The 24,313-nt window shown below is 36.1% G+C and overlaps 1 protein-coding gene across 6 annotated transcripts in view; it reads left to right on the top strand.

Annotated features, from left to right (window-relative positions):
• UBR5 (ubiquitin protein ligase E3 component n-recognin 5) overlaps positions 1 to 24,313 on the top strand; it is a 141,162-nt gene that overhangs the window by 38,393 nt on the left and 78,456 nt on the right. For 4 of the 6 annotated variants that reach the window (XM_082434222.1, XM_082434226.1, XM_082434223.1 and 1 more), the window contains exons 2-9: positions 1,353 to 1,397; positions 1,769 to 1,850; positions 2,322 to 2,398; positions 3,137 to 3,256; positions 14,066 to 14,255; positions 14,453 to 14,612; positions 15,193 to 15,342; positions 17,133 to 17,344. In XM_082434222.1, coding sequence (XP_082290348.1) covers positions 1,353 to 1,397; positions 1,769 to 1,850; positions 2,322 to 2,398; positions 3,137 to 3,256; positions 14,066 to 14,255; positions 14,453 to 14,612; positions 15,193 to 15,342; positions 17,133 to 17,344 — 1,036 coding nt within the window. The remainder of the gene's footprint in view (positions 1 to 1,352; positions 1,398 to 1,768; positions 1,851 to 2,321; positions 2,399 to 3,136; positions 3,257 to 14,065; positions 14,256 to 14,452; positions 14,613 to 15,192; positions 15,343 to 17,132; positions 17,345 to 24,313) is intronic. The other 2 variants (XM_082434225.1, XM_082434224.1) reach the window with 1 other exon arrangement.

Below are 24,313 nucleotides of genomic sequence, written 5' to 3'. Positions count from 1 at the left end.
TGAAAATGTATTTTATTGAGGGCCGAGTCACACGTGATCTGATGTTATTCTTTGGGAGTGAGAATAAAATCACTAGTGAGTATTTACTTCTTGGTAGACAAATTAAGTATGGCTCATTTGAAAGTTATTTTTGCTTAGAAATACGATTTAGTGTTGGACATTTGCTTGTACGTATTTTAGTGTTTGAAAGATACTCCTCATCATTGAACAGAGGTTAGAACTTTACTGGATAAAGTAAAATTGAAGTACAACTGGCTCCTATTAGAATCTCTTTATCAAAGTAATTAGATTATTTGGCCATATGTTATATGATTGGTGGTAGCTTTTAAATCCTTAACTGGCTTTAAGGCATGAGTAATTTTGAGTATGTATACCACTTTCATCTGTTAGGACGAATGATTGAAATTTGATTTCATGTATTTTTGTCACTCTCTAGAAAGCAAAACTTAGGGAATTCCCTGTTGATTTACTGTTCTAAGTTTTTTCCCTGTTGTTCCTAAAATGCTCAGTTTATTTTTAAGAGAATAATTTCTGGAAAAGTTTTCAAAGGCATTTGTTTTGGTAATTTAATAGAATTGAACTCTTAAAATCTCTACATTTGAATACATCTTTGTATTATAAAATGGCTTCCTTAGGTTGACAAAAGTGCCCAATTTAAATGAGTATTACAATATTTTATATTAATTCAAGACTGTTTCTTTGAGAGAAACAGCAAAATCATATTAGATAACATGAGTTAATATCTTTCTGTTAGACAGCCCTTTGAGATTTTTCTAAGCATATTCAATACCCTTAAAAATGTGCGGTGTTATCTTTATTTTATAGATATGGGCACTAAGGTTTTAATTTATACAATTGTGTCACAAGGTCCTTCAAGAACTTTTGAGACTATTCTCACCTTAAGTCAGTTTGGCTTTTGCATTGTTTCTGCCTCTTTATATTAAATTCTTAATAGATATGTGCTTCCCAAATATTTTCATTTCATCATGTACATGTACATTCAAGAGTCTCTTGGCATATGTAGTACAGTGTTTAAAAACTGGCTTTCCATTGGGCGTTGGTTCGAGTACCAGTTCTACTGCCGGTTTTTTAAATAAACTCTAGAAGCTTCAGTTTCCTCATCTGTAAAATACTAAGATGATGATGACTGAAGTTGCAAATGAGGTGGTGAGGGAAGGCAACTGCACGGTTGACTTGTGATCTCTTTTGGGACAGAAATCAAAGATAATAAAAAAAAATTCTTGCCTAGTAAAATTTTTGTATGCTACTGTTAGAGATTACCAAATCAGAACTGTTTTATTTACAAAGGCTTTGTACATGTGGTTTATTCATGTTTTGTTTTGTTTTTAAAGGTTACGGGAAGTTTCAGAGAAACTGAACAAATATAATTTAAACAGGTAAGAGATTTAAGATATTTCACATTTCCTGAAAAGAATGATTTTGTTTTAATTAGGAAAAAGTACTCATATTTAGGCAGCAGCTATTAAGAAAATTTTAATCTATCAAATTTTTATGGGTTGCATTCATTTGAATTACAGTTTGTGTTCATACTGATTTTTAAAAACTCTGCCATACCAAAGAGCTATAATGACTATGTAGATATAATAATTTTTTTCAATTATTGCTTTAAAATATGTAAATATTAGTTTTTTAAAACAAGCTCTACTAGCAATTTTTTTCTTTTGTTAATTGGATTTTCTAAAAAACCCTAGGATGCATTTGCCATTTAAAAAATAATTTTGTTTGCATACTTTTCTTTATTTCCCAGCCATCCCCCTTTGAATGTGTTGGAACAGGCTACCATTAAACAGTGTGTGGTGGGCCCAAATCATGCTGCCTTTCTTCTTGAGGTAAACCGTTTACTCTACAGTAGAGAAATGAAAATGGATGTTAAAATACAGCTGTGCATCATCATGTGTCTCCCTTTTCAACCGTGGAAAACAGCAGTTTCTTGCAGTAGTTCTTCCAGAGACCACCCAGTTCCATTTCCTTATTGTATAAATCCTCTGGCCCGGAGAAGGCTCAAATGATTTACTAGAGGTTGAAACTAGTTAGTAAGAGAATGGAGAAGTTCCTGGTATCTAGTCATTTCCTTACTCTGAATTCTGTTAGATGGAGATATTATAAATTATTTTTACTGGTTTTATGATAATGTATACAGACCATACTTCCCCAGCTCAGGTGTGAGTGCCTCCTAGAAGGGAGCTTATTTGTTGCCTTCTGAATTGACAGTGATAGGTACATAATTTGTTCGTTGAATAAATTCAAGTTTTAATACACATTTTTACTTTGGAAGTTTCTTCTATTTTCTTTGCTTCTAGGATGGTAGAGTTTGCAGGATCGGTTTTTCAGTACAGCCAGACCGATTGGAATTGGGTAAACCTGACAATAATGATGGGTAAGACATTATGTCCTTTCCATTTAATAAATATTTAGCTCTTAAAGGTATTATATTACACCTGTGTTTTGATTTTGGGAACCCTCAAATTAAAAAAAAAAAGCATTGTAGAAAAGGAGATGCTTAAAATAGAGTGAAATGGTTACTTTGTGGTTTGATTTTAATTTTTATGCAAGCAGTGATTTATAGCTAAAATATTTGCATTAAAAGTAGCAGAGGAGTCAATGATCACTTAACAGAAATAGGTTACCAGAAGAATGATGTGTATGTGGTAGGGCCCAAGACAGATCTGCTCTTTGAGTGAACTGACTTTTCGGATCATGTTTTTTCCCTTTTAATATTCCCAAATCAAGTAGCTCAATTTGAAAATGACAGAGTCTTTAGAATTTTGGCCTGTATAAGTGACGTCATATAAAAAAGGTTGCTAGATAACGTATGATGACTTTCAGTTGACTGCTTCTAAGGAAAATATGATTACTTTAAAAAATCTAAGGAACAATTCATTTGCAGTTAAACCGTGAAAACAATTTCAAACAGGAACTGGATTGTTATGAGACTAGAAATTGCTAGGTTTGCTCTTTGATCTGAAGTATCCATTTCAGTAACAGTAGTCAGAGAATTGTTAGGCTGATATTTTACCACAACAGGTCCCAGAGTAGTGAGGCCTGGAATTCCAGGCTTGTTCCTAGGGATGTTGGGACTGTTCTGTGATTTTTCTACCTTTTGGTTTTTTCCCAGGTCGAAGTTGAATAGCAATTCGGGGGCAGGGAGGACATCGAGGCCTGGTAGGACAAGCGACTCCCCGTGGTTTCTCTCAGGTTCCGAGACTCTGGGCAGGCTGGCAGGCAACACCCTGGGGTAAGTTGTGGTCAGAAGATGGCATCCGCTGGCCTGGGCTGTTGCTCTGTGAGTGCTCATTTCATGTTCCCCAGCGATGGCGCGAGCGAACTCCTGAGCACTGAGCAGGGGCTCCTGTTGCGCGTGGTGAGCCACCATGATACAAAACACCCCACGTAGGCTGATCACAGTTAACCGAGGTTTTTGTCCTTCTAAAAATGTATAATGGCTGCATGCATTTATCGTGTCATTTATGTTATTTAAAAATTTTCAGTGATACTATCTTTGGTCTTATTTGTGACTAATTCTTGGGTAAAAAAAAAAATCTAACATTTCTTTCTTTCTAGTGTCCAAATACGGTAGTTCTTTCTGAATTAATTTAGTGAGGCTTGAAACGATTATGTAACTGAACTTTACAGCCTTTAATGAAGTTTTTACTTTAAAAACATTATCGTGGTATACTTGACACATAACATTATATTAGTTTCAAGTGTACAACGTAACGATTCAGTATTTGTGTATACGGGTGACCCTTGAACAATCTAGGGGTTAGGGGCACTGACCCCCTGCACAGTCAAAAATCCACTTGTAACTTTTGACTCCCTCAAAACTTAACTACTAATAGCCTCCTGTTGACTGGAAGCCTTACCATTAACGTAAACAGTTGATTAATACATATTTTGTATGTTATATGTATTATGTACTGTATTCTTATAATAAAGTAAGCTAGAGAAAACAAAATGTTATTAAGAAAATCCTGAAGAGAAAATATATTAACAGTACTGTATTTATTGATACCGTAAGTTTACATCATCTGTTTATAAGATGAATTGTCTGTCATTACCTATGACAGTATTGTCCTATCTGATACAAAACTCTAGATGTTATATGTATTACTAACACTAGACATCAAAAAGGAAGAGATAATGTGAAAAATTCGTATTTATTTACAGGTATAGTGATTCATGAATTGGTAGCAAAGCAGCAGCAGTATGATTACCTCATGGTAGCCTAACCTATACACTAATGAATGAATTGGTATAAAGATTTTATGGCATATAGTATTACAGTCATATTCATCATATAGTATTAGAAACATTGTTACATTAAAAAAAAACACGTTTACCTGTGATGATAGGCTGATATGCAGTTTCTCCAATTAAGAGAGAGAGAAGCATTATGTATGCTAATGTAATTCTATGAAAGCAAAGGGGTAAAACAGTAAGAAAACTAACACATTATTAATTTTATATTAAATATCACTCACCTTATGCCTATGTAAGCATAGGCTAGTATCTACAAATATTTTATGCATTCATGACCTACCTAACTTTTTCTTAATTTTTTTTTTGATATTTCCAGGCTACATGATTCGTCTGTGAGCTTTTTTCAAATCACTGCAAATCTCCAAAAATTTTTCCAATATATTTATTGAAAAAAATTCACGTGTAAGTGGATCCACACAGTTCAGTCTGTGTCGTTCAAGGGTCAAATGTATTGTGAAATGATCCCCACAATAAATTTAGTTAACATCCATCACCATATATAGTTACAAATTTTTTTTCTTGTGATGAGGACTTTTAAGATCTACTCTCTTATCAACTTTCAAATATGCAGTACAGTGTTACTAACTATAGTCACCATGCTGTACATTATATCTCCATGACTTATTTATTTTATAACTGGAACTTTGCACCTTATTTTTACTTCTAAAATTATTTGTAAAATTTTTACTTTTTAAACTAGATACTCAACTCTTCTTCCATTTTATCTAAAGTTGATATGCTGTGAACTAAAGGAATCATATACAGATTCCAAGCCAGATGATTTTATTCATTTTATACCTTGATTTTTGAATAGCCAAATATTCTGAAATTACTCATTTAATGGTTAGACAAATGCCAGATCAGTCAAGTCAGCATATGTGTTCAAAGGCTGATCAGAGAAATATAACTAGAAGCAAATTAAATTGTTTGAAAATATAATTAAGGAGAAGATGGTTTTTAAACATTTTATTTTGACTCTGAATTTCTAGGTAAAGTTACATTTAAAAATTGAGATCCCAAGGTACTTATTTTCTTTTTTGTTTTTATGCTGAACTAAATTTAACTTGAGGTCAGAGGGAGGTCATTTAGTTGAGTGCATCCTTTAGCTCATTCTGTGCTAGAACTGTTCATTGGAAACATGGCTCTGGTTTTTATTAAAATGTTAGGTATCTCCTTTTAATGGTTCTATGCATGCACATAACATAACAACAGTGTATGATAAAGAATTCTGAAAATAATATGTAATAACAAATGGAATTTTCATTTTATTTGATAAATCTGCAAAAAGTTTGTTTATGTTTATTTAAGAAAGAATAACTTATATATCATACTGTGTGAAACTTTACCTGTTTAGAGATTAAAATTTAGTTCTTTTTTTAGTTGAGGGGTTGTCAAATTACAGCCTACAGGCTAAATCCGGCACCTCCTATTTTTACTGAGATAGGGCCATGCTTGATGTTTTATTTACTGTCTGTGGTTGCTTTTGTGCTAAGATGGTAGAAATGAGTTGTCATGACTAAGACTGATTAGCCTACAAAGCCTAATAAATAAGTGATTTACTCTTCTGCTCTTTACAGGAAAAGTTTGCTGATCCCTTATTTAGTTTATACATTTATGTAGTGGCATTTGTTCCTAATCCTGTATTCTTTATTTATTTTTAAATTTAACATTTCATTTTGAAATAATCTGACTTTAAGAAGTTGCAAAATGTCACCCAACTTCCCCAAATCTTAACATTTTACATAACCATAGTCCAGTTATCAAAACCAGGAAATTAACACTGATCAGTGCTTAATCTACAGAGTTTATAAAGATTTCACCACCTGTCCCATGTGTACCATTTCTTTGCTCCAGGATTCAATCCAGGATCCCATGTTGCATTTATTGTCATGCTTCTGTAGTTTCCTCCAATCTGGGACAGTTTCTCAATCTTTATCTTTCTAGACCCTGGTGAGTTTGAAAACTGACTGGTTATTTTGTGGAATGTTTGAAATTGTCTATTATTTCCTCATGATTAAACCCAGGTGGTGCATTTTTTTAAAAGTCTTTATTTTTTAAGAGCAGTTTTCAGGTTCACAGCAAAAATGAGAAGGTGGTTCAGGGATTTTACATATGCTCCCTGTCCCCACACATGTACAGCCTCCCTTGTTATCAATACCGCCCCCCGCCAGAGTGGTCCATTTGTTACAATTGATGAACCTACATTGACACATCATCACCCACAGTCCATAGTTTACATTAAAGTTCACTCTAGGTGTTGTATGTTCTGTGGGTTTGGATACGTTTATAATGACATGCATCTTCCATTATAGTATCATATCAAATAGTTTCACTGTCCTAAAAATCCACTGATCTTTTTACCATCTTCATAGTTTTGTCTTTTCCAGAATGTCATATAGTTGGATTCATACAGTATGTAGCCTTTCCAGCTTGACTTCTTTCACTTAGTACAAAAGTATGCATTTAAGGTTCCTCCATGTCTTTTCATGGCTTGATAACGCATTTCTTTTTAGTGCTGAATAATATTTCATTGTGTAGATGTACCACAGTTTATTTACACATTCACCTGCTGAAGGACGTCTTGGTTGCTTCCAAGTTTTGGCAATTATGAATAAAGCTGTGTCCTGGTTTTTGTGTGGACGTAAGTTTTCAACTCTTTTGGGTTAAATACCAAGGAACACGATTGCTGGATCATATGGTTAAGAATATGTTTAGTTTTGTAAGAAACTGCTGAGCTGTTTTCTAAAGTGGCTGCACCATTTTGCATTCCCACCAGCAGTGAGTGAGAGTTTTTGTTGCCCCATATCCTTACCACCCTTTGGTGTTGTCATTGTTCTGGATTTTGGTCATTCTAATAGGTGTGTAGTGGTATCTTGTTTTTTTAAATTTGCATTTGCCTGATGACATATGACGTGAAGTATCGTTTTATATGCTTATTTACCAACTGTAGATCTTTTCTGGTGAGGTGCCTTTTAAGGTCTTTGGCCCATTTTTCCATCAGGTTGTTTGTATATTTTGGAGAAGCCTTCTTCATCAGATATGTCGCCCGCAGATATTTTCTCCCAGTCTGTGGCTTGTCTTTTCATTATCTTGACAGTGTCTTTTACAGAGCCAAAGTTTTTCATTTTAATGAAGTCCAGCTTATCAGTTATTTCTTTCATTGTGCCTTTGGTATCATATCTAAAAAGTCATTGCCAAACCCAAGGTCGTACAGATTTTCTTCTGTGTTATCTTCTAGGAGTTTCATAGTTTTGCATTTTACATTTAGGTCGGTGATCAGTATTCAGTTAATTTTTGTGAAGGTCTGTGTCTTTTTTTCCATGTGGATGTCCAGTTGTTCCAGCACCATTTGTTGAATCAGCCGTCTTTGCTTCTTTGTATTGCCTTTGCTCCTTTGTCAAAGATCAGTTGACTCTATGGGGGTCTATTTCTGGACTCTTTTTACTATTCCGCTGATCTATTTGTCCATTTTTTTTTCTCCAATAGCACGCTGTCTTGATTACTGTCGCTTTACAGTTAAGTCTTGAAGTTGGGTAGTGTCAGTTAGTCAAAAGAACTTTGTTCTTCTTCAGTATTGTGTTGGCTATTCTAGGTCTTTTGCCTCTCCCTATAAATTTTAGAATCAGTTTGTTGAAACCCACAAAAAAACTTGCTGGGATTTTGATTGGTATTGCAGGTCATGCATTTCTGGCAGGAATACCACAGAAGTGATGATGTGCCCTTCTCAGTGCGTCGTATCAGGAGACACATGATACTGACATGTCTCATCCCTGGTGATGGTTATACCTCTGGTCACTTAGTTAAGGTGGTGTTTGCCAGGCTTCTCAACTATAAAGTTACTGTTTTCCCCTTTGTAATTTGTATGTATTTTGTGGAGAGATACTTCATGACTATGTAAATATCCTGTTTTCCATCGTACTTTTGCTCATTAATTTGACCATCCATTGATGATTTTTTGCTTTAGTTGTTACTGTGGTGTTGGCCAAGTAGTGATTTTTTTGTTTTGTTTTTGGCCATGCTGCGTGGCTTGTGGGATCTCAGCTCCCTGACCAGGGATTGAACCGAGACCATGGCAGTGAAAGCGCTGAATCCTAACTGCTGGACCACCAGGGAACTCCCCAAGTAGTGATTTTTAAAAACTTTTTTCATTATTTCTTTTGTACTCATTACTGAAATTCGACTGTAAGGAAGAACTTTCCCTCTTTGCCCACTTATGTCTGTTTCTGTTGAGTTATTTATATCATTATGGTCTCGTATATTTGTTTTATTTTATGGTTTATAATCCATTGCTGTTTATGTCGCTCAAATTGTCCTAGATTTAAATCCTCTTCTCTTTATAAATAAAACTTGGGTATAACCAATTATAATAGACTGCATGACAGAATGACTGAAAGAGAGTAGTGGAATTTTATGACTTTGCTAATAACATATGCAACAAATATAATAATAAAGTAGTACATTTGAGCTTGAATAAAACCTCAGTAGACCTACTCCAAAGAAGGTTGGGGCTAACTTTAAGACTTTAAAGTGCAGAGAGAATCATTAAAATTTGAGTCCCCCTTACTCACCCTGGCTTGCACTCCTGTTTGAATCATGTATTTCTGTCTCCCTCCCCCCTCCCTCCACCCCCTACAGCGGACTCTGTGTAAGCTTTCTTTAGCATTGGGTTCCTGAATTGCAATTTTGAAAAATGTCACAGTGTCCCATTGGCTAAGCCGTATGTTTACCTTTATTTGGTCTTGCAGAGGTCCACAAAATGTAAGCACTTATTAAAGGCTGATGGTTTCTCTTGGCCTCTCTGAAATTTTTCTCAGTTTGTTGATGGTGAAATTGTGATCCGTTATTCTGTAAATTAAGAAACTTTAGAGTCAAAAAGATTATCCTTCATAAAAAAATTTTTTTGAGTTGTATAGTTTTTTCCCCCCTATTTGTATTGATTACAGTAAACTTTTAAAGAAGCTTGCAATTTACTGTATGTAATAGAGAATCTAGAACAGACAGATCTTGAGTCCCCAGAGGGGATTTTTATCTGCAAATTTACCAAATGCAGTCATATGTGAAAGAGACTATCCCCACAGACCTTGGTCCCCAACGCCTTACCTTCGGAGTCCTGGCTTGCTCCCTTTGGGTTCAGAGAAGTGTTGTGAATTAGGGAGCAAGTGGTCTCTGTATTTGAGAGCTGCATTTGAAAGATTTTGGGATGACTGGTACTGTTTTTCTTTTCCATCAGCATGGATAATTGAGAATTGATCATTTATTATAACTGATCATTCTTAGGAATACATAGCAGTCAAAATTTCTGGGACTTTGAATACTTTTCCCTTTGGTGTTTTCACTAAATTGGCAGGTTTACGTGCTAAGGATTTCTAGCTGCTGTCTTTTCCCCGTTCATAATTACTGAAATTTATCCTGGGAGATATTTTAAAAATCTCCTGGATATTTTTGTTAAACTTATTTCAGACCAGGTTAAGGGCAAGAACACCAACTTTATTTGGAGAAAAAAAGAGAGTTTGTGTTGGACTTCCCTGGTGGTGCAGTGGTTAAGAATCCGCCTGCCAATGCAGGGGACACGGGTTCGATCCCTGGTCCGGGGAGATCCCACATGCCGCGGAGCAACTAAGCCGGACTGCTGAAGTGAGTGATCTAATGATTCAGTGCCACGACTACTGAAGCCCAAGCGCCTGGAGCCCGTGCTCCACAACAAGAGAAGCCACCGCAATGAGAAGCCCGCACACCACAGCGGGAGGGTAACCCCCCCCCCGCTCACCGCAACTAGAGAAAGCCTGCGTGCAGCAACGAAGACCCAACATAGCCAAAAATAAATAAATAAATATTTTTAAAAAAAGAGTTTATGTTTAATAGGATGTTTAAAATGGAAATATTAGTATCAAAAGTCTCTTTATTCCGTTGTTTGTTATCACTGGCCATAAGAGATGATAGGTATAAGCTGCTTTTCATTGGTTTGAGCTACCATATTTCCTTTGGAGTTTAATTTGAGCTAATAGTACAGGGTTTGAAAGGTAAAAGCCAAGCAGGCCATTGTAATTGTAAACAGCTGAAGCTGGCCCCAGTCAAAAAAGATGGTAAGATAGTAGGTTGTAGGGCTTCGACAAAGTAAGTGGATGCCCCAATTTTAAAGGAGGCAACTGATCAGCTGATGTTACCATAGGAGAAATACAATACAGCAGGGCCGTTGTTGCCAAATGCAAACTTGCATTATCCCCCTCCCCTTTTATCTTAAGAAAAGCTACAAATCTGGATTTCTATGTGAAATCTCCCGACTTAAATGTTGGAACGTATTAATATTTCCATGGAAATAAATATACATGTATACACAGGCACACACATACCAATCTAGTGTGTTTGTGTGTGTGTCTCTATGCATGTGCATATTCTTTAAAACAAACTTGGTATTTTTGAACAGCTTTAGATTACAGAAAAGTTACAAAGATAGTACTGACAATTCTTGTACACTCCATACCCAGTTTTCACTATTAACATGTAACATTAGAATGGTACATTTTTTATAATTAATGTATATTGATACGTTATCATCAACTGAAGGCCATAGGTTGTTCACATTCCCTTATTTTTTCCTTAAGGTCCTTTTTCTGTTCCAGTATCTCGTGCAGGATACCACAGTACAATTAGTCATCATTTTTCCTTAGGCGCCTCTTGACTGTGACAGTTTCTCAGACTTTTCTTGTTTTTGATGCTGTACATTTTTTTAACCAGCCAATCAAGTATATGGACCAGACTTGACCCATGGGCTTTAAGGTTGCAAGCTGTGGATTAATTCCATACTCAGTGTGATTTTCTCAGTTGACTGGAGTCACTTTGTGTACCTTGAGTATTGTATGATGGGGTCAAATTGTAGGATTAATTTGATGAGCAAAGTATGGATAGAAGAAACTGGTTCCATTATTTTTGAGTTTAGTATTGAAAATTATATAACTCGCTGTAATTATAGATAAAAAGGGGATTCCAGTACTGTCTTTTGTGACCACTAATAAACCTCTATTAATGTATACTTAGTCTAACACATTGCCCTTTCTCTGGATAGCAAGCTGGTTAGAGGAATGTTCAGGAGCAGTTGAGGCTGGTCGGCTGGTAGATTGTTTGGATACTGATAGAAGAAATCCTGCACTGCGGGTGCGAGTGGGAAAACGTGGTATTCTCCATGGTAACGGTCAGGTTAATGAATGGGCAAGCGAGAGATATTTTGACCTTTGTCTTTCAACTAACCTCAGGTGAGGGTTTGTGTAGCAGAGATTGCAAATTGGCTTAAAGAATTCGAATGTTCTGGATATGCAGGTATTCTCCACTCTTCCCTGTCATCTTGATTTTACTTAGAAATAAGTAACCTATCTACCTCTCATGGAAATTTGAGTTTGTGATACCTGTAAGGTCTGCCAGGAATAGATGTGTACTTGGATAATATATCTGATCAGGTTTCCAGCATTATTTGCCTAGGGGGAAAGTCATATGCATTTTTTGGTAGAAATATTGAGTCATTACTTATATTTATTTTGACCATATAATGTCCAAATAGGGGCATTTTGGAGTGAAATTAATAATAGGCTCAGACAGTATAGGCTTACTCTGGCATTATCTCAGGCAAACTGGGACATATAGTTACTCTAATTATATCTTTTTAAGACTCTTTATTGTGGTTCCTCCTGTTTTCAAGTTGAAATAATATATTTAGCTTTTGACTGTTAAAAACTTCCAAAAGAGTGGTTCCACCTGACTTAATTTTGAAAATTTACAGGAAACCATGAAGTAGAAGTGCTGATTTAATGTTTGATTTGAATATCTGTTTGTATGTTTCATTGATCCTATATTATTTTCTGTTGCGTAATTGTCACAAAGCATATAAGTTGAAAAGAAAACTTGTCTGTTTTGTAGAATACTGCTTTCTTTGATAACACGTGACTTTATATTTTTAAAATCATGTTTAAAAACACGTAACAAAATTTACTATCTTTACGGTTATAACTGTACATCTCAGTAGTATTAAGTATATTTATATTTGTGAAAGAAATCTCTATTATAACTTTTTCGTCTTGTAAAACTGAAACTTTATATCCAATAAACAGCTCCCTTTACCCCTCTCCCTACCATCTGACAGCCACCATTCTACTTTCTGTTTCTATGAATTTGACTACTTTAGGTACCTTTTATATTTGTAATCATACAGTATTTGTCTTCTTGTGATTGGCTTATTTCACTTAGCATGATATCTTCAAGGTTCATCTGTGTTGTATTGGGTTGGCCAAAAGGTTCGTTTGGTTTTCCCGTAAGATGGCTCTAGTGGCGCTTAGTTGTCTTTAACTTCATTTGAAACAATTTTGTTAGATTGTATTGTGACAGCTGTCATATCAGCGTGCATTTAAAAAAACTTATCAAAATTGGTGAATTTTTGTGTAGCCATTTTAATATTGAAGATGGAAGAAAAACAACATTTTCGGCATATTATGCTTTATTATTTCAAGAAAGGTAAAAAACACAAACACCAAAAAAAATTGTGCAGTGTATGGGGAAGGTGCTGTGACTGATCAAACGTGTCAAAAGTGGTTTGCGAAGTTCCGTGCTGGAGATTTCTCTCTGGATGATGGTGCTCCACGGTTGAGCAGACCAGTTGACGTTGATAGCAATCAAATCGAGACATTAATTGAGATGAATCAACGTTGTACCACGCAGCTCTTACGCATTGTGCTGCTATGAACATGGGTATGCAAATACCTCTTCGAGACTCTGTTTTCAATTCTTTTGGATATATACCTAGAATTATAACTGCTGAGTCATATATAGTGGTTCTATTTTTAATTTTTTAGGAAACGTCATACTGTTTTTCATAGCACTGCACTATTTTACAATCCTGCCTACAGTGCACTAGGGTTACAGTTTCTATACATCCTTGCCAACACTTGTAATTTTCTCTCTTTTTTTTTTCATGGTAGCCATTTTGATGGGTGTGAGGTGATAGGTGATTGTGGTTTTGATTTGCATTTCTCTCATGATTAGTGATGTTGAACATCTTTTCATATGCTTACTTGGCCATTTGTGTATTATCTTTGGAGAAATGTCTATTCGCATTCTTTCCCATTTTTTAATCAGGTTATTTGATTTTTTTTGTTGTTGAGTGTTGGAGCTCTTTATATATTCTGGATATTAACCTCTCATTAGACATATGATTTGCAAATATTTTCTTCCATTCTATAGGTTGCTTCCTTACTCTGTTGATTGTGTCCTTTGAGGGACAAAATCCATTCGGATTTTGATAGGGATTTTAATGAATCTGTAGATTGCTTTGAGCAATATGGACATCTTAACAATATTAAATCTTCCAACCCATGGGCACGGGTGTCTTTCCATTTATTTGTGTCTTTAAACTTTAAACTCTGAATTTTACTTTTTGTGCTGCAGACTGTTAGTAGTTATGTCTGATAGGTCTTTCACGCAAAGGTGAGATGTATTCTGTAACTCACTTTAGAGCTGTGACTAGAAATGCTTGGTATGTGGTTCTTTTAAAAATTGTTTTAAAAGATGCAAAAGTGTGTGCTATATATCTTTCTAAAAAGTGAGTTTATACTTCAGCATTTAAAAAAATTGGAAGTGTTATTTTAAAGTTCAGTTCTATTCTGTCAAAATACTACTATAGCATATTACGTCAATTAGAAAAATAGCTTTATCATATTCTAAGATAATGAAAATGAGACCCAAAGCGATCTTTCTGAATGATTGTTTAAAGTGCTGTTTCTTTAAATTCTCCAATATTTAGAAGTCGCTGGAGTTCTGGAGTGGGTGGAAGTGGAGGAGGATCCTCTGGTAGGTCGTCAGCTGGAGCTCGAGATTCTCGCCGACAGACTCGAGTAATTCGGACGGGACGGGATCGAGGGTCTGGGCTTTTGGGCAGTCAACCCCAGCCAGTTATTCCAGCATCTGTGATTCCAGAGGAGCTGATTTCACAGGTATGGATCTTGTAGAACACTTAACGTAAGACAGCAGGACAGGGTGAGGTTTAACTAAATATAGCGGGCTGTGGTCATGATTTATATCATGAATTGTGAAATACTGGTTTTCTGTATTGATCCTAGAAAGCTGATTTTAATAAAGAAGTTATGAAAAAGATACTTAGCATAGCACTCTTCTTTATTTTTTATTTCAGGCCCAAGTCGTTTTACAAGGCAAATCCAGAAGTGTCATTATTCGAGAACTTCAGCGAACAAATCTTGATGTAAACCTTGCTGTAAATAATTTACTTAGCCGGGATGATGAAGATGGAGATGATGGGGATGATACAGCCAGTGAATCTTATTTGCCTGGAGGTTGGTGGATCACCATCATGGTTTTCTCATCTCTGAAGGGAGAGATTTTTTTTGACTGGGGAATGGAATTTTAAAGTGCAATAGATTTTCTGACTGTTCTTTCCAAGGTGGTAGATATTTCTCACTGTAGTGTTTGATTTGATGGTAAAGTTCTCTTTAAGGGAAAATGTTTTTGCTCAGTGGACTTGTGTTTGGTCCTAGTAAAGACATGGATGTATGTGCATGTCTTTATCACTGGCTGACAGATGACTCTGGAATTTTGATGCCCTTATTGCTGAATATGGAATAACTGAACTGCATTTAGATTTTGACTTTCTGTGATGTCACAGGAATCTTAAATAGTGATCTTGTTTTCTTGTGGTAATTTAGTAGTTAGCCCAAGCAACAATCATGCAATTGATGTTTCTTAAAATCTGTGTTAATAACGTTAACTTTATTTCCTAGGTAGTTACTGCTTTTCTTCTCAGGTTATGTCAGTAGTCAGTCCCTGATTTTAATGTTTTAATTTTCAGGGACTTTTCAATGGTCTGCAGATTTTTTTCTCTATATCTGTTTCATTTATATTTGTTTCTATTTATAGAGGATCTTATGTCTCTTCTTGATGCTGACATTCATTCTGCCCACCCAAGTGTCATTATTGATGCAGATGCCATGTTTTCTGAAGACATTAGCTATTTTGGTTACCCTTCTTTTCGTCGTTCGTCACTTTCCAGGCTAGGCTCATCTCGAGGTAATTTTGCATTTATTTCTTTGTGATTATTGGCTGACTGTATGGAGAGATAGTGGTAGAATTCATTGTATGTGAACTTTTAATATTACAGTAGACGAAATCATTACTTGTTAGTGTTTTTGGATGCTTTGGCATTAAAATAGTTACTTTAGATTTTGAAGAGCCACAGTAGAACTTTAGAGATGATCTTATCTAGATAGTAGCATATATGTAAAGGGTTACAACTTACCTAACTGTATTTTTAAATTAGGAATATGGATTCTGAAGTAAAAGCAGAATTCTGCTTTACGGTGACATGCAGCATTCAGATAACAAGTCTCTTTAGTTTATTTGATTAAAATAAAGTGATTATTTTGTTCATTTTAAACCCTGGTTAGATGGAAGAGTGAAATATGAAAAAACTTATTAGAATGAGATTGATCAATAATAAATATATAGAAATGCTTATCGTACTAAAATGATATTTTCAGAAGTTTGAAATCTTGAAAAGGTATAGTACACAGTAGAGTTCAGAAAGAAGGTTTTGAAATCATACAAATATAAACCTTTCTCTGTGTATGTTGATATGGATTTAGCTTGCATTTTAACTTTTGTAAGTCAGTATTTTTACTTTCCAGAATGTAAAACTGCTTGATTGAAATAACAGGCAAGAATCAGATATATTATTTACTTATCATTAGTAAACTGGAAAGGATGCTGTTTTATATTAAGACCTTACTGCAAATACCTAGTACTTGAAAGCAGTTTTAAAATAACAGACTTATGATGATCTTTTAGTGTACTGAACCTATTATGTAACAGCTTAAAAATTTTTTAAAAATAAGTGCATATTTTACTGCCTTAAATGCATCAAGTATTGCATTTCAGATATTCAATATCTAACACAAATAAAACTCCTTCTAAATTTCTCCCTTTTGCTTTTCCTTAGGTCATTCTATGTGGGCATCTGTTTTACTTTGAACCATATGAAATTGGTGGTACTTGACCATGTTAGATCTGCATGGATGGCAGTTTTATATGGTTCAACTTAATATTGTTTTCAATCCTTACTCTCCAAGTCTTGGAAAGTTTATTTTGGTTGCCTATTTTAAAAAAGTAATATGTGAGCAAGCTGAAAAAAACTGGTTTTAAAAAGTTTGTAGGCCAGTTTCAGGGGAAGCATTTTTGTAAAGTAATCTTTCTATAAAGATTCTCAAAAGAAAAAAAAATTCTGTCTAGTTTCTCAAAAATTTTAAGACTATTCCATAAAAATCCAGCCTATAAAATTACTCTAAACAAGGGCTTGGATTATCAGAAGTTTTATAGTTAATGTTAATGGATTTTTTATTTTACCCTTTTCAAGATTTGTTTTTTTTTTTTTTTAATCTGTATGTGTAGACTCTCTAACAAATACTCTTTTTTGGTTTATCTAACGTGTTAAAATTTTAATTTATGAATATTTTCTAATAAATTTAAAAGTTATGGTAAACATTTTTAATGAAAGCCAAAAATTTAAAACTCCATTTAAAAAATCCAAAATCCAGTTTAAAATAAAGCAGTTCCGCTCTAAAAGCATATAGTTGGAATTCAGAAAAGTCTGCCCTTACATAGTGCTTAAAAATGCTAGTTTATAATTTTCATACATTCACTTGAAAGAGTTAATGTTTTGAATGTTGCATGTCAAGCTTATTAGATATACATTTACATTAAATTCTTGTGAGTGGATAAACTGCTGTTAGTTGCATCCTGAAGGGTCTTTACTAGAGAGTGGCTTACTTTTATCCCACTGGTGTGACCCAATTGCATACCAGTTCTCCTTCTTCCCTTAGAGAGAGACTCTGAGCTGTTGCGTGAACGTGAATCCGTTTTACGTTTACGTGAACGAAGGTGGCTTGATGGAGCCTCATTTGATAATGAAAGGGGCTCTACCAGCAAGGAAGGAGAGCCAAACTTGGATAAGAAGAATACACCTGTTCAAAGTCCAGTGTCTCTAGGAGAAGATTTGCAGTGGTGGCCTGATAAGGTATTTGAAAAGAATCCCCACCCACCCTTTCCATTTTAACTGAGTTCCTGGCACTCCCCCCCACCCCCCCAAAAAGGTTTCTGTTTTATTTCAGATTTTCGTACTGTCATTTAAAATGCAGACATAGGAATTGCCTGGCGGTCCAGTGGTTAGGACTCCGTGCTTCCACTGCAGGGGTCCTGGGTTCGATCCATGGTCAGGGAACTAAGATCCCTCATGCTGCATGGCGCGGCCAGAAAATAAAAAATAAAAATAAAATGCAGACATAAAGTGATACTTTTGTTTTGTTTTAAAATATAAGTAGATCATCTTTATTTGACAGTACAGGAGTCATTTTAAGGAGATGTGTTCAGTGGTGCTATTTCTTTTTCTACTTGATGAAGTAAATCAGAGAAATAAGGATGGTAGTTCCAGATAATACATCAGCATTCTGTTTCAGGATTTCTTTTCTGGTGGTAATTACACCAGTAACTAATGGTATATTTCTTGATAGGAATTTGTTTTGTACTGTCAAGAGTACCCCATTTTCTGCAGGGCAGGTTTCTGGTCATTGTTACAAGCATGCACGTCAGGGCAAGATTAGGGATCTGTGTTTCTTTGATTAGTTAGCTTTCCTGTTTGATGGCAGTGAATTCTGACAGGCCCTTTGCTCTAAAAGCTGTGGGAGACAAAGCAGGCTGAACAGGAATGGACTGGGAGAATTATGCTCTGCATCCTGAGGAGTAGTACAATGACTAGCTTCTAGAAAGCATGCAGGATTTAAGTTGATTTGAATCTGTAAAAATCCATCACTGCTACAAGTGAAACAGAGTCGACACATCCTTTTATTTTACTTTTATTTTTATTTTTATTGGGGTGTAATTGATTTACAATGTTGTGTTAGTTTCAGGTGTACAGCAAAGTGAATCTGTTATACAAATACATATATCCACTCTTCTTTAGATTCTTTTCCCATATAGACATAGTCTATTGATAGTGTGTAGGTTTCACTGTCTTAAGTGATTGGTAATTTATCTTCAAAGGCTCCTGTAGGAAGCCATGGGTTTTTCACGTGTTTTTTGGAGTCCTGTTTCTTATTTCCAGAGCCAGTTGGATAAGAAATTTTCTAAAGTAGAAGTAAAAGAAGATAAGAACTTGAAGGTTATCTCTAGCAGATAAGGAGATTCTGACGTAGATTTCTTTTCTTTCTTTGAAGTTGAATTTGGGATATTACAGGAAAAATATTATTTAGTGTTCTGAATTTGTTTATTTTTCATAGTTATTGTGAATCTTGATGTAGTTCATTTATTTTCCTCTGTATTCAGCTCATGTGGAAAGCTTGAATGCAAGAAGGAACATGAATTTCAATCAGCCTCTTTGTAAGCAAAAGGTTATTCTGTTTTCTTTGGCAGCTGACAGACTTTCCCTGAATTGCATTCTCTTACTTATTTCCATAAAACTAGAAATGTTCCAATTTCTACTTTTACTTCATATGGTAGAAGGTGATTTAAACCATTGGGCTTTTTCTTTTTCATGTCTTTTTTTTTCCCTACATTGTTCTTTGTTTCCTGTTTCTCTTGCCTTGATCATGCTAGAGCTGTGTCTATGTCATATTGGCAGGAAGTAATAGAGGACTCATTAATCTTGTTTTAATAGTGCCATTGCATACATATTAGTGTAGGCTTCTTTGTCACACATCTGAAAGTGTTTTGAACAGTATGAGTTTAGCAAGCTTTTTCCCTGGCCAGCGTACCCTCTGTTAGAGTTAGCCGGTCTTTGTTGGCCTTTACTGATAGGCATGGTTTTGGGTATAGCTTGTTTTCAGAGACAGGTGCTAAGTGCATCATAAAATCTTGACACTGTACAGGCCTTACTTACTTAGTGTGTTATTTCCTTGGTTTGTTTAGACGTTGAATGAAGGAGAAATAGCAGTGTGTGCAACAAAGTATATCCTACCTATACCTTTTTTTCCTATTAAAGAAAAACCTAATTTAAAATGTCACTGAAGAACTACTTTTTATTAGCTTGTGATTGAAATTTAGACATCAAAAATTTCAGTTCAGGGAAAGAAAACAGCATAAACCTAATTAAGCTGTTAAGCATTATCCCAGTTATCAACAAACCATTAGATGATTGTTTGCAAGGCTGAATGCTACAGTCGGAAAGAGAATGCAGAGAGTTGTTAAAGGGCCTTGCTTTTAGAACAGTGTGCAAAATGATCATACAGGGGCATAGGATACATTCCACATGAAGAAACAGGCACTATGTGGGGCCTTATTAGTCCTGCAGAATTGGGGGTGGTGATCTCTGAGGAGGAGAAAAGGGTTTTGGGGCAAGCTTGATAGGAGATGGAGAGGTAGGTGGAGACAGCAGGGAGGTATAGGGCGTCAGCACGCACTGTTTGGAAGTAGTCTCTCTCTCTGTCTCTTTTGTTCTCTCTCTCTCTTTTTTTTTTTTTTTTTTTTCTTTGTTTTTTGGTGGGGTGGGGGAGGTGGGAAGAGGGTGTCCCAGCTTAATTTCAGAAATGACCTAATCCAGTATTTATAAATTGTAAGTTCGGTTAGTATCCATGGTATTTTTCATTCTTCCTTTTGTTAGAGTACCTGAGAAATTCCATTGTTAAATTATCTGGAATAATCTTGACTTTCCCACCACCTATTTAGAGGAACAGCTACTTCTTCAAAATTTCACCATTTTCTAGGCTAATAAAGCTCCTTTAATGGTGGAATGAATGTTCTCTTTAAGCCTTTACAGTATAATCTTAAACTGAAAATATTTGAGGTAACCTTAAACTTTATTTCCATAAATTATTTTTTTTGATTTAAATGTCAAAACTAGTATAAAAGCATAATTGGGAACCCTTGTGCACTGTTGGTGGGAATGTACATTGGTTCAGCCACTATGGAAAACAGTAGGGAGGTTCTTTAAAAAATTAAAAACAGAACTACTGTATGATTTAGCATTTACACTTCTGGGTATTTATCTGAAGAAAATGAAAACACTAACTCGAAATACATGTACTCCCATGTCCATTGCAGCATTGTTTACAATAGCCAAGATATGGAAGCAACCTAAGCATCCATCAATGGATGGGGACACACACGCACACATGTGCGCGTGCCAGTATTATTCAGCCATAAAAAAAAGAATGAAATCTTTCCTGTTTTCGACAATATGGATGTCCCTTGAGGGCATTATGCTAAATGAAATTAGTCGGAGAAAGACAGATACCATACGCTCTCACTTAAATGTAGAATCCTAAAAAAAAAAAAACCCACCAAAAAGAGAACCAAGCTCATAGATACAGAGAACAGACTGGAAGTTGCCAGAGGTGGGGAGTGGGGAAAATGGGTGAAGGGGTCAAAAGGTAAAAAGAAAGAAAAAAAGCATAAAGTTTTTTCCCCTCATTAACTTTTCAGCATCTTTTAAAAAAAAAAAAAAGCATAATTAATAATTGTAGAGATGTTGAAAGCTCCATGAAGACAGAGGTGAGGGTCATCCAGTCAGTAATTGAGTAGCCTTGATTAAATGCATATTGTGTGTTAGGCCTTTTGTTCAGGTGTTAGGGTGAGAGTTTTGTAGAAAGGCAGGACAATGATGTTAATACTTTGGTGTAAGTACCATAATGGAATTAGGTATAAGAGGCTTTGGGGAATCACAGGAGGCCAGAGTGATTACTAAGAGTTACTTTGCTGGGAAGGTGCAATCTTTCAATTAGGCGATTATCTAACGTGGCTCCATTTTCACTTCTCAGTCATTTTTGGAATTTACTTTTCTCAGATTAGAAAGTTAGTTCTGTGTTGCTGAATGTCTACATTTACATTGTAACTATATATATAGATAGATAGATAATTATATATTATTGATACTTACACCAACCTACTTCCAACAAGAATCTAAAGTGACAAGAGAATAAAAAATGCAGCTACAATAGTAACAAGGGCTGTTAAAAGTAAGAATGCAAAGGTAAGAGCTAAGTAGTAAATGCTGAAGGGAAAGGGCAGAGAAAACTTACGCGGAAATCCATGCTAAGTAAATCTGCTGAAGTTGAACATAAAAACTTCTGCTTTGTGCCCTGTAACAAAACAAACCCTTTCAAATTAGAAAATGCACACATCCTTTATTTCCAGTAAGCTCCCAGAGAAGAATTTGACGAAAGTTGTGTGGTGGGTGATGAAGAAACGAAACTGATTCAGCAAGTCAGTATTGTTAATTTACAGTCATATCCCTTACTGTTCTGGATCTATTTTTGTATAGTTTAGGGAAAATAAGAAAATTTATTCTCCACCAGCCTTTTGAATTGTAGAGTTGTATGTTATTCTCAAGTTTCTTTGAATGGTGTTGAGAGGAAATAGTCCCATGACATTTGGCTCCTTAAATTATTTGAAGCAGCATCACTGTTGGGACCAGTTGATCACACTTGTTGGTCACTCTGCTTCGCCTTCAAGGTTCTAGAAGTGGAAGTTGGGTGAGGAAGGTCTTTTTTTTTTTTTTTTAAATCGACATGGAAGCTTCCAGGAAGTACCTGTTAAAAGTTGGCTAGGTGTGTCACAAATGTACTTTAATAATGAAGTAAGAGCAAAAGGAGAAGAGGTCATAAAGAGGAAGAGAAGCCAGGCATAAGGAGAAAATGGAAACCTAGATAGGTAAGGAGAAGTGAAGTGTGAATAAGGACAGTTGACCAAACTGTGCCATGTAACCTGTAGTTGTATAACATCCATTTCAGCCATAATACACAGCACATTGCAGTTAGAATTGGTACTTAATGGGAAAACTAGTGTTTGCTGATAGTAGGAAAATTTGAAAAAAGAAAACCAAGGTTTGTGGGGAGAAATTTAGGAATAATAAGACCAATTTTTAAAAAATATAAGTCACTAACTAGATGAAGTTAATAGGAGTTCATGTTGCTATGCTGGATGACCTTTTTCTTTTCTTTTTCTTTTAAAGCTTTGGCTTTTTTAGGTAATTTTTATCATATTTTTGACATTTTCCATCTGTCTTTAGGGAGGGATTCCTCATTTGGTTGATGTTTAATGTTCAGACAGTTGCAAATTTATTGATTAGATTCAGCTTCTAAAGGATTCGTTTTGTTAAAAAAAAAAGAATAGAGCTACAAACTACTGATCTTTAAGGAAATGTGCATATCCACCTTTTCTAGTTGGGTTGAAGCAGGGCCCAACTCGCTCAAAAGCAGCCACTAGTATTTCATCAAAACGATAAAAGCCTTGTTTTCTATGACATTATGAAGTGCATGAGCTAAAATACTGTTTCTTTGTGTGTATTTGATTGCTTTGTATTTCTCCACCTACTGATCTAAATTAAGCAAGAGACAATAGGTGATTTTTCTATCATCATCCTTTGGTTGGTGGTTTTGCCATCTCTCCACATTTGTCCATAATGGATTTTCAGGGCCTTCAGGGTTCACTTAGCTCATTCAGGACTAGTGAGCTGGGGAACATTGGCCCGTCCTTGAAGGATATAGGCAAGTCAGTTCTGAGAGTGCCTCACACACCATGCTGTGGCTATCGGGATGAATTGTTCAGGATTGTACTGCTCTGGCAGAGTTTTTGCTCAGAAAGTTTGAGTTGAGATGTATTTGTTCCTTCAGTTGTCAGTGTGCTCCTACTATGTGCCAAGCACCCAGCTGGCCCGTGGGAATGTAGAGGTGAATTCGTTATGGACCTTCCCATAGGCAACTCACTGGGGAAGACAGACATTCACATACAATGAAATGTGTTCACAGCATGACCAGTGCTAGACTGAAGGTGTGAATACGGTATTTATAGGGGCTCAGAGTGGGGAATGACTAACACCACCTGAGAGATGTGGCAAAGACTTCACAGGGGAGCTGACATTTAAGCAGCATTTTTAAGGTTAAGTAGGCATTAACCAAGATGCAAAGGCATTCCAAACACATCAAGTATGGACCTACAGTCAGGAAAGGTCAGGGTGTGTTTGTGGAACAGTGAGAAATTCAGAATTGCTGCTCTGTGGTGGGAGAAGAAGAGCAGGGTGGAGAAGACCAGAGAGCCCTAGACAACTTGCCAAAGAGTTAGGATGTTGTTCTGCCAGCAAAGTTCTTAGAGAAATGACATGATGAGATTGGTGGGGTTTGGTTTTGTGTATTTTTAAGGAGACGAGCACTCTTGGCACAGTGGTGGGAGAAAGACAGGAATAGTAAAAAACTAGAGTCAGTTAAGAGACTGGTAGAATTGTTACAGAAAGGAATTGTGAGGATCTCAACCAAAGCAATGACAGTGAGGACACATGAAGGGAAGAATCTGCGAGGAAGTTGAGACAAAGTATAGCGTTGGTTTGCTAGTCACCATCTGGTTGAGAGAAGAGGAGTTGAAGAGAGGGCCCAGGTTCCCTTGTTGCCCTCCTATTACAGGGTGGGTGGTGATGTCATTCGTGGAGGTGGGGACTACAGGGGACATGTAGCTTTGGAGGAGACGATGGATTCATTTTGGAGATGGTAGGGTGCTTTTCAGACATCCAGACAGTTAATCTGCAGGTTAGTCTGGAGATAGAAGATGTACATGTTTAAAAGCATGGTGCCCCAGTGGATACAGTCACTTAGGCTGAGGGTGGAGCATAATTTGAATAAAGGGACAAGGACAGAATCTGGGTCAGGGAGTACATGGTGGTACAAGGGAGGTGGAGAAAATACTGCATTCATGAAGACAGGAGGAAGACCAGTAGAGAGTAGTGACCTGTGAACAAGGGAGAGGAGAGGTTCTAGAACTGGTGATGAACAGGGTCCAACGGTTCAAAGAGTTTGAAGAGAAGATGGATTGGTTCAATGCATGGGGCATCGATAAGGCTGTTGCAAGAGCAGGTGTAGCTGTCAGTGTGAGCCGGTGAGGTGAGACGCGCGCCAAGTGACAATTCACTTCCCCGGGCCTAAGGCTGAAGGGCGGACTGGTTTGGATGGTTGTTGAGGTAATGAGAGAGGGTTGTATCCACTGTGTGTGGTGAGTTGTCCTTAGA

Source organism: Balaenoptera physalus (genome assembly GCF_965194825.1).
Source record: "Balaenoptera physalus genome assembly, chromosome: 17".
Taxonomy (NCBI): domain Eukaryota; kingdom Metazoa; phylum Chordata; class Mammalia; order Artiodactyla; family Balaenopteridae; genus Balaenoptera; species Balaenoptera physalus.
This window is presented reverse-complemented; position numbering and strand designations above follow the sequence as displayed.